The sequence below is a fragment of the Carlito syrichta genome, unplaced genomic scaffold (genome assembly GCF_000164805.1).
Source record: "Carlito syrichta isolate Samal-C Ts95f unplaced genomic scaffold, Tarsius_syrichta-2.0.1 Scaffold135706, whole genome shotgun sequence".
NCBI classification, from domain to species: domain Eukaryota; kingdom Metazoa; phylum Chordata; class Mammalia; order Primates; family Tarsiidae; genus Carlito; species Carlito syrichta.
Genome location: NW_007079802.1, coordinates 264,890 through 274,799, shown reverse-complemented (window position 1 = coordinate 274,799; position 9,910 = coordinate 264,890). Strand labels below are relative to the sequence as shown.

Here is a 9,910-nt window from a genome sequence, read left to right as displayed (position 1 = left end):
CCCAGCGCTTTGGGAGGCCGAGGCGAGTGGATTGCTTGAGCCCATGGGTTTGAGACCAGCCCGGCCAACTTGGCGAGACCTCATCTCTACAGTAAATCAAAAAAATTAGCCAAGGTGGTAGTGCTCCTGTAGTTCCGGCTACTTGGAAGGTTGAGGCGGAAGGATCGCGGGAGCCCAGTGGGTCGACGCTGGGGTGGCTGTGAGCATACCACTGCACTCCAGCCTGGGTCACAGAGTGAGACTCCAACTCAAAAATAAATAAGCAGTTTCTTTCTTTATTCTCCCAGTCATCCCTTGAGGCTGGATTATGATCCCATTTAGCAGATCAGCATACTGAGGCTCAGTGACAACATGTAAAGCCAGGAGAGACTGGGCCTCGATGTTCTCCAGCAGGGCTCTGGGCCTGGGCACAGTGAGCCCCTCTTCTACCTGTTCTGGGTCATCCCTGTCGGAAAGGGGTGAGTCCTGGGCCCTTGCTCTGAAGACAGTGCTCCAAGTTGTCTTTTCTAATCTCCTTCCTCCCACCCTCTTATCAGCCAGGCCCTTGCTGTTGTTTGGGAGCAGCTGTAATCCCTTTCCCGCCTTCTCTTGGCCCTATCGCCTCTGCACCCCTGCATGGTGGCCAGCCCGAGGGGCGGGGTGGGGCTCCTCCAAGGTCACAGGAACAGGACTGGCGTTGGTCAAATATTTCTTCTGAGCTGCTGCCTGGGTGCCGCGTAGGGGGTGGAAAAGACGGAGGACCACCGGAAGATGGCCTGTGTCCTGGGAGCCCTCCGGAGAGCCTCACCGGCTGGGTACGGGGATGCGAGCCATTTTGGGGGCCGGGGCATCTGTCTGCTCCAGAAGGCTCTGCAGAGGAAGTCAGGAGGCCTGGAGGGAATGGGGATCAGAATGGTCTGGCTCTGCCTCTCCCTCACCCCTACCTGGGACCAAGGGCAGATTCCTTGCCTGTCTCGGTCCTCGGGTTCTTCCCCCACCACCCTACTCAGTTCCTGGAGCTGGCGGACATTCATCTCTTCCTCTGTCCATGAAACTTCAGACCTTCGGGTACCGTGGAGTCGGGGGTCTTCTTGGGTCAAGACCCTTCACGTTTCTCAAAGAGAGAAAGCCCCTCTCTCTCTGGGGACCAGTCTCTGGGCTGAGGCTGTGGCCAAGACACAGCCCTGCCCTGGTGGTGGCAGCTCCCAGCTTCCAGGATAACATGGATTTGCAACTGAAGTGCCCTCTCACTGACTGCAGTCTCTCTGCCCGTCCCCCTTGGGTGGGCCCTGAGCACGTAGGATGCATCAGCACTACAAGCCTGGCATCCCACCTTACAGAGAAGGGAATAGGCCCAGAGAGGTTAAGTGCCTGCCCCAAATTGCACAGCACTTGAGCGGAGATTCTAACCCATGAGCCACCGATTTCAAAAGCCAAGCTCAGACCAACTCTTTCTATGGCCTCTGAAGGTGGATCCCACCGGAACTCAAGCACAACTTCTAGAAGTGGGTTCCACTGCATGTCATAGAGGGAGACACGTGCTGTACCCTCTGCTCCAGTGCAACTCAGGGTTGGCCAGTGGGGGCAGGCTGGCCCTAGGGGTTCCTAGCGGGTAAAGAGTATTCGTTTCCTAGCGAGGGGACAATGAAGGAGGTTAGGACTTGTAGGCCTAACAAGGTACCACAAACTGGGGGATTTAACAACAGGAATATCTAGCCTGGGCAACATAGTGAGACCCCATGTCTAAAATATATATATTAGCTGGGTGTGGTGGCACATGCCTATAGTCACAGCTACTTGGGAGGCTAAGGTGGAAGTATAGCCTGAGCCCACGAGGTTGAGGCTGTGATGAGCTGTGATCGTCTACTCTAGCCTGGGTGACAGAATGAAACTCTGATTAGAAATAAAATAAAATAATAATAAAAAATTTTTAAACCCCAGAAATGTGTTCTTTCATGGTTCTGGGATGTACAAGTCCGAAATCAAGGTGTGAGCAAGGCTGGTTCCTTCTGGAGGGTCCAAGGGAGACTGTTTCTGCCTTTGCCAGCTTTTGGGGTTGCCAGCTATCCCTGGCCTTCCTGGGCTTAAAGAAGCGTCACTCTGATTTCTGCTTCTGTCACCACATGGTGTTTTCTCTGTGTCTGTGTCCAAATTTCCCTCTTCCTATAAGGACACTAGACCTCGTCTTAACTTGATAACATCTGCAAAAGGACTCTATTTCCAATAAGGTCACTTTCGTAAGTTCTGGTAGGCATGAACTTTGAGGGCCACTATTCAATCCAACCCAGTTGGGGTTTGATCTAAAATACGGCAGCGCTGGTTGGGCCCAATGGCTCACATCTGTAATCCCAGCACTTTGAGCGGATGAGGCGGGAGGATTACTTTGAGGCCTGGAAACGTATACACATATAACTCTACTAAAAATAAAAACTGCTGGGTGTGGTGGCTCACACCGATAATCCCAGCACTTTGGGAGGCTGAGGTGAGAGGATTGCCTTAGCCTAGGAGTTCAAGACCAGCCTGGGCAACATGGCGAGACCTCGTCTCTACAACACAATTTTAAAAATTGGCCAAGAGTGGTGATGTGCACCCGTAGTTCCAGTTACTTGGAAGGCTGAGGTGGAAGGCTGAGCTGAGGAGGTGAGGCTGTGGTGAGCTGTGATCGTGCCACTGTACTCCGGCCTGGGTGACAGAGTGGGAACCCGACTCAAAAAATAAACAAGATAAAATAATGAGTCAGGCATGGTGGTGTGTCCCATAGTACCAGTTACTCAAGAGGCTGAGTTGGAAGGATCACTTGAGTCCAAGAGTTCAAGACTGCAGTGAGCTATGATTGCACCAGTTGTACTCCAGCCTGGGTGACAGAGCAAGACGCTGACTCCAAAAAAAGGAGGAAAAAAAAATTACAGGAGTATCGTTCTGTTACTAACCACTCCCATCCCTTCCCTTGCAGGTGTGAGGCACACACCGAAAATGCCACGCTCCTTCCTGGTGAAGAGTAAGAAGGCTTACACCTACCACCAGCCCCGTGTGCGGGAAGATGAGCCTCTCTGGCTGCCCGCCCTGATCCCTGGTGAGTCGGAGCTCAGACCGGCCTTCTGCTCACCCTCCAGGGGCTCCCTGCCCTGTATGATGGGGTCCAGTGCATCCCTGCCGAGGTGGCCTCCTCTTTCGCATCTGGAAGCAGGAGCTTAGCAAATGTTGGTGGAATGAATGAATGAATGAATGAAACAGATGAATGGATGATCCCCTGGGGTGATGACAGCATTAGGGTTGGAGCTGGCACTGGATTAGTGACATGTGGAGCCTAACTGGAGGTCTAGCCAAGGGCTGGAGTGACATTTCTCAGAAAAACCAAGACTGGCCAGGCGCAACAGCTCACACCTCTAATCCCAGCACTTTGGGAGGCTGAGGCGGGAAGATTGCTTGAGCCCAGGAGTTTGAGGTCAGCCTGGACAGCATAGCAAGACTTCGTCTCTCCAAAAAATATTTAAAAAACTAGCCAAGTGTGGTGACCTGCACCTGTAGTCCCAGCTACTTGGGAGACTGAGGCCGAAGGATCACCTGAGCCCAGGAGATTGAGGCTGCAGTGAGCCGTGATTGTGTTACTGCACACTCCAGCCTGGGTGACAGAGTGAGAAGCCAACTAAAAAAAAAAAGAAAACATGAAAGGAAGGAAGGAAAAAAGAGAAAGGAAAGAAATAAAGAGAGAGAGAAAGAAAGAGAGAGCTGGGTTCGAGACCAGCCTGGGCAACTTGGCGAGACCCCGTCTCTACAATAAATAAAAAAATTAGCCGGACATGGTGGCACATGCTTATAGTTCCAGCTACTTGGAAGGCTAAGGCAGAAAGATCACCTGAGCCTAGCAGGTGGAGGCTGCAGTGGCCGTGAGCATGCCACTGCACTCTAGCCTGGGCTACAGAGTGAGACTCCCACTCAAAAAAAAAGGACAGAAAGACCGAGACTGTTCTGAAGTTTTCCTCAGGGTCTCCCCCCTGGTCCCATGTTCCCCTCACCCCGGCAGAGCCCTGAGTGTGAGCAGTCCGAGAGATCTTTCTAGTCTTCCTCTTCCTAGGAAGGCAGTGTGCTCCCTTGGTCCCTTGGGGCTTCCAGAAACCCTGACTGGTGACTCTGATGTTCTCATCTCCCCACAGTGGCCAAGGACCAGGCCCCAAGCAATGGCCCTGTCCTGGACACCCTGTTCCCAAGCCAGCGCCTGGACTGGCCCCCCCTCAAACGGGAATCAGAGCTGGAACAGGACCGGAGCTCGGCCCGGATGGCCTCGGCACCAGGTACCCAGCGGGACCCCAGCCATTCCCCAGTGGGTACCAAGGGGAGGGAGGGGGAATGAACTCCCACAGGGCCCCTTGGAGTCATGAAGTCAGGAGGGTCCCCAAAGTCACCCAGATGCCACTGGGCTCTCGGGCTTCTGCTTGGACCGCTGGGATCTTGAACTAATTCTCGGGCGTGGTCCCCGTGGGGGACCTTGGAGGAAGTGCGTGGATAGGTCGGGTGGTGGGTAAGGTGAGTGATCTGGGACGAGAGGCAGTGTTCCTGGACCGGACACAGATGCCCCCAGCAGTCAGTATCGGGGTGACACCCTCTACATGAGGTCACTAAGGCAGTGATGGGTGGTAGGGAGCGTGGGTCTGTTTGTTTGCTTTGAGTTGGGGTCTCACTTTGTCACCCAGGCTGGAGTGCAGTGACACGATCACGGCTCCCCGAAGCCTCGACCTCCTGGGCTCAGGCGATCCTTCCATCTCAGTTTCCCAAATAGCTGGGACTACCGGTGTGCACTGCCACGCCCGGCTAATGGTTTAATTTTTTGTAGAGATGAGGTCTCGCTATGTTACCCAGGCTGGTCTCCAACTCTTGAGCTCAAGCGATCCTCCCACTTCAGCCTCCCAAAGTGTGGGGATTACAGGTGTGAGCTACCGCACCCAGCCGGGTGCCTGGTTTTTAACCGAGTCACAGGTGTGTGTGTCCCTGTCTCCACAGAGGGTCCCATTGTGCTATCCTGTCCCCAGGATGGGGACTCGCCACTCTCCGACTCACCCCCGTTCTACAAGCCCAGCTTTTCCTGGGATGCCCTGACCTCGGGTTACAGCCACAGCTACCGGCAGGCCCCCTCCACCATGCAGTCGGCCTTCCTGGAGCGCCCCGTCAGCCTGTATGGCAGTCCTCTGGTCCCCAGCACTGAGCCTCCCTTGGACTTCAGCCTCCACTACTCCCCGGGCATGGACGCATACCACTGTGTCAAGTGCAACAAGGTGACAGCAGTTGTGGTGCTTTCTGTGCTGTGAATCTCAGGACCCTGGTGGGATCAAGGATCCAGAATGCTCATCTCATCACCACTCATCGAGCCCTGACTAGGTGTCTGGCCTTAGGCTAGCACGTGACATGCCTGAGTCCCAGGAGGCAGATGAAAGACTAAGGTTCAGAGAGGTTAAGTCACTTTCCCAAGGTCACACAGCAAGTAGATATCAGAACAAGCATTCAAACCTGGCTCTGGCTGACTCCCAATTCATAACCACGAGGCTATTCAGCCTCTAAGTGGAGCAAGGAGGGGTCTTCCAGATCCCCTCTCCCAACCCCTATTTTATCCATGGGAAGCTGGGCCACAGAGAGGGAAAGGGACCTTCCCAAGAAAACAAGCAGCAGAACGGGCGACCCAGTGTCCCTCTACCTGTGCACCCATCCTTGGCCGGAGCTGGGTATGGAAGTGACCATGGTAACCTGGGCCTGTCCCCTCCCTGCAGCCCCCAGTGGCCTCACATGCTGCCCCCGCCCCCAGGTATTCTCCACGCCTCACGGCCTGGAAGTGCATGTGCGACGCTCCCACAGCGGGACACGACCCTTCGCCTGTGACGTCTGTGGCAAGACCTTCGGCCACGCCGTGAGCCTGGAGCAGCACACTCACGTCCACTCCCAGGTGGGCACCCGGCCGGCCTCCACCCCCCCATTCCTGTCAGGGATTCCCGCAGGGAGGCTGGGGGCTGTGGCCCTGCCCCTGAGTGTCACATGTATGGGGGGCGGGTCTCCTGCTACCCACCTCCCTGGGTCTGGGTCTCCAACACCTGCTCTGAACAGACTGCGGTCTCTGATTGACCAACTTGGCTTGATGTACACTTGGAAGAGAGTCTGGCTCTGGTGGGATTTTGGAGGCAGCAACATGAGGGAGGACCCCACGACCTGGAATTATCTTTCGGAGGGCGGGCCCTTGAAGCACAGGCTTGCCCCGCTAGGCGAGTGTTCTAGGAACCCATCGGCATCCGTGGACCAGCTGGCGTTGTGTTGGGAGGCTGCGTTCAGCTTCAGTGAATTTTTTTGGAGATTCTTTCCGTGTGTTTGCCCATTTCATGATGGGTGATTTACGAGAGCACCTGCCCACCCTACACTAAGTGTTCAGGAATTTTTGACCCAAGCCAGCATGACTCCCATGGCCCAGCCTCCCCATTCACCCGATCCAAATGAAAACAAAAGTCCTCAAAGGGAAACCTTTTGCCGATGTGGACGAGGTGAGACCAAAAAAAAAAAAAAAAATTCGAAGCACTAAAAGGCATCCAAATTGACAGCTTCAAAACCTGTTTTGAGCAGTGGGAAAAGTGTCAAATGGAGAGTACTTCGAAGGTGACTGAAATGTAACATAAATACATGATTTTTCTTTCTTTCTTTTTTTGAGCAGGAGTCTCACTCTGTCATTCAGGCTGGAATGCAGTGGCACGCTCACTGTCACCGCAGCCTTGACCTGCTGGGCTCAGGCGAGCCTTCTGACTCAGTCTTCCAAGTAGCTGGAACCATAGACATGCGCTACCACGCTCAACTAATTTTTTGATTTATTGTAGAGACGAGATCTCACCAAGTTGCCCAGGCTGATCTTGAGCCCCTGGGCTTAGGCAGTCCTCTTGCCTCTATCTCCCAAAGTGCTGGGATTATAGACATGAACCACCATGCCCAGCCAACTACACTATTTTTTATAAATAAATTCTGGTTTTTTTAGGCTGGGTGTGATGGCTCAAGCCTGTAATCCCAGCACTTTGGGAGGCCAAGGTGAGAGGATTGCCTGAGTCCAGGGGTTCAAGATCAGCTTGGGCAACTCGTCGAGACCTCATCTTTACAATAACTCAAAGAATTAGCCAGGCGTGGTGACACGAGCCTGTAGTTCCGGGTACCTGGAAGGCTGAGTCGGAAGGATTGCCTGAGCCCAGCAGATCAGGCTGCGGTGGCCATGAGTATGCCACTGCACTCCAGCCTTGGCGATGGTGCTCAGAAACGATTCTGCCTCCTGGTCAGGGGTCCTCAACTTTGAGGCCTTTGATTCTTAGCATCGGGGAGTTAGGTGGGATATTCATCTTACCCTCAGTCTCACCTAAGACAGGGATCTTCCCCTTCTTCAGTATCCATTCCGGAAAAGCACCTGAAACTGATGGGTCACTAACTGTGGGTGAAAAAATAAACGGTCACGTGACAGAGGCAGGAAACGATCGTGAGAGCTTCCATGGCAACTTGTGAGCACAGGCCACATGCTGGGTGTCAGTTCTCTGCCTGCATATTTTTCCAACACCTGTTTGGGATCACTGCTGTTACTGTTCCAGTGGGCAGATGAGGAACTCAGGGAGGTCAAATGACTAGTCCATACGCACATGGCAACTAAGTGGCAGAAGTCGGAATTGGGCCTCAAAAGTTCAGTCTCTCAGGCATGATGGTGTGTGCCTGTAGTCCTACCTACTCGGTAGACTGAGGCAGGAGGATCGCTTGGACCCAGGAGTTCGAGCCTGTGGTGAGTGGTGGTTGCACCACTGGAGGCCAGCCTGGGTAACACATCCAGATCCTACACCAAAAAAAAAAAAAAAAATCGGTCTCTTAACCAAAGCATTGTGCAGCCCATAATGATCCCTGCCTTAACTCTGGGTTTATGATCATGAAATGTGAACCTCTGAAACAATTTTCACAACAGCTGATCCAACAGTCAGTCAACAGACATTTATTGAGGTTTATTTTGAGTGAGATACTGTAAAGGTTGCCAGGAAAAACCCAGCAAGAGGCCATTTAGGCTCCAAGCCTCAGTCCTTCCCGGGAGGCAGAAAAGGGGGTGTCCCTGGGTCCCGCTCCTCCAGGTCCTGTCCTCGAGGCCACCCCAACGGAGTGTCCTGTTCTACAGGGGAGCCTGGCCAGGTCCAGTCCTGCGCCCAGCGTGACACTCCTGGGTTGTGAGGCCCCGCCTGCACCTGACCCCCCGGGGCCTGGTTTCCTCCAGCAGGAGCGCAGCTTCCAGTGCCGCATGTGCGGCAAGGCCTTCAAGCGCTCGTCCACGCTGTCCACGCACCTGCTCATCCACTCGGACACGCGGCCCTACCCCTGCCAGTTCTGCGGCAAGCGCTTCCACCAGAAGTCGGACATGAAGAAGCACACCTACATCCACACCGGTGAGCGAGCCGCGGAGCCCGCCCCGGGCCCAGGCGGAGAGGGGGGCAGGGGGCTGCTTCCGGCCCCCCAAAGCGCCAGGGGGGGGCATGGCCCCGGGCGGAGGGTGGGGTGTCTGAGTGGCTCACACGCGCTCAGTGCCTGGAAGCGGGGCGGGGGATGCAGCAAAATGGCAACACTGGTGGCCGCTGGGCAGAAGTGAGACTGGTGGTGAATTGTTCATTCATTCATTCACTCACTCATTCCCCCCTCGCGATTAACCGAGTGCCTCTTTTGTGCCAGTCTTAATGCCAAGTTCAGGGATGTATTGACAAGCAAGAGAGACCCAGTTGCTACCCTCACCAGGGTAGAATCCAGTGAGGGAGCTGGAGGGAGTCTGAGTTGTATCACTGCTTTTCTCTCTTTTTTTTTTTTCTTTTTCTTTTTCTTTTTTTGTTTTTTTGAGTTGGAGTCTCACTCTGTCACCCAGACTGGAGGGCAGTGGCCGCTCCCGGCCACCGCAGCCTCCACCTGCTGGGCTCCGGCGATCCTTCTGCCTCAGCCTTCCAAGTAGCTGGAACTACAGGCGCGCACTACCACACCCGGTTAACTTTTTGATTTATTGTGGAGATGAGGTCTCACCAAGTTGCCCGGGCGGGTCTTGAGCCCGCGGGCTCAGGCAATCCACTCACCTCAGCCTCCCAAAGGCGCGGGATTATAGTCTGAGCCACTGAGCCCGGCCTGTCTCTCTTTTCTAATTATTTTCTGAAGTGAGTGTGGGTTGGTCATGAGAGAAAACATCATCAAGTTTTGGAGAACAAATTTAAGGCAGGGCAGGAGGCCGCAGGCCTGGCAGGATGCCCTGACCCCGCCCATGCTGTGCCGCCCACCCTCCCCAGGTGAGAAGCCACACAAGTGCCAGGTGTGCGGGAAGGCCTTCAGTCAGAGCTCCAACCTCATCACCCACAGCCGTAAGCACACCGGCTTCAAGCCTTTCAGCTGCGAGCTGTGCACCAAGGGCTTTCAGCGCAAGGTAGACTTGCGACGGCATCGGGAGAGCCAGCACAATCTCAAGTGAGGCCGCGCCAGGTCCCGGCCAGCCTGCCCGGAGGGCCATCCCCTGGAGGCCAGCCTCACACACCCAGATCCCCAGCTTCCGGGAGGCGGCACTGGACAGAAGTCTTCGAGCTTGTTTTGAGGCTTGAGAGATTGCTGTGTGACCTTGGACAAGTCACTTTCCCTCTCTGGATCAACATTTCTCCTGCTGCAAAATGTGGGCTGGGTCTTTTCGAGCTGATATTGTCTACAGGTGTGCTCAGGTGCCTTCTGTCAGAGCACAGAAAGCCAGGACACTCTCAGATGGACGGGGTTGCCAAGAATAGACCAGATTGGGACCTACAGAGAAATCCCCTCCTGCCTGCTGGAGGGGAATCTGGTAACCCTAGATTTTAGTGGGCCTCTGCTTCAGCCAGATGTGCTGGCTGATCCCCAACCCCTGACCAGCATTCAGCTGGCCCTCAGTTCTACC

General features: G+C 54.6%; 1 protein-coding gene across 2 annotated transcripts; it reads left to right on the top strand.

The window, feature by feature from the left end:
* Positions 1 to 2,938: 2,938 nt before the first annotated feature.
* On the top strand, positions 2,939 to 9,460 carry GFI1B (growth factor independent 1B transcriptional repressor). 2 transcript variants are annotated; one of them, XM_008049511.1, is made up of 6 exons: positions 2,939 to 3,052; positions 4,134 to 4,271; positions 4,978 to 5,249; positions 5,774 to 5,911; positions 8,240 to 8,405; positions 9,282 to 9,460. In XM_008049511.1, the coding sequence occupies exons 1-6, from the start codon at positions 2,953 to 2,955 to the stop codon at positions 9,458 to 9,460; spliced, it is 993 nt and encodes a 330-aa protein (XP_008047702.1). In that variant the 5' UTR covers positions 2,939 to 2,952. The 2 variants fall into 2 exon arrangements, with proteins under 2 accessions (XP_008047702.1, XP_008047703.1); XM_008049512.1 differs by lacking the exon at positions 5,774 to 5,911.
* The last annotated feature ends 450 nt before the right edge of the window (positions 9,461 to 9,910 follow it).

Bases quoted from the DNA above. Each gene is read 5' to 3' on its own strand.
- GFI1B (XM_008049511.1), top strand. From the start codon at position 2,953: ATGCCACGCTCCTTCCTGGTGAAGAGTAAGAAGGCTTACACCTACCAC. The intron at 5,250-5,773 runs GTGACAGCAGTT...CCCCGCCCCCAG, and splicing joins ACTGTGTCAAGTGCAACAAG to GTATTCTCCACGCCTCACGG. The intron at 8,406-9,281 runs GTGAGCGAGCCG...CACCCTCCCCAG, and splicing joins GCACACCTACATCCACACCG to GTGAGAAGCCACACAAGTGC.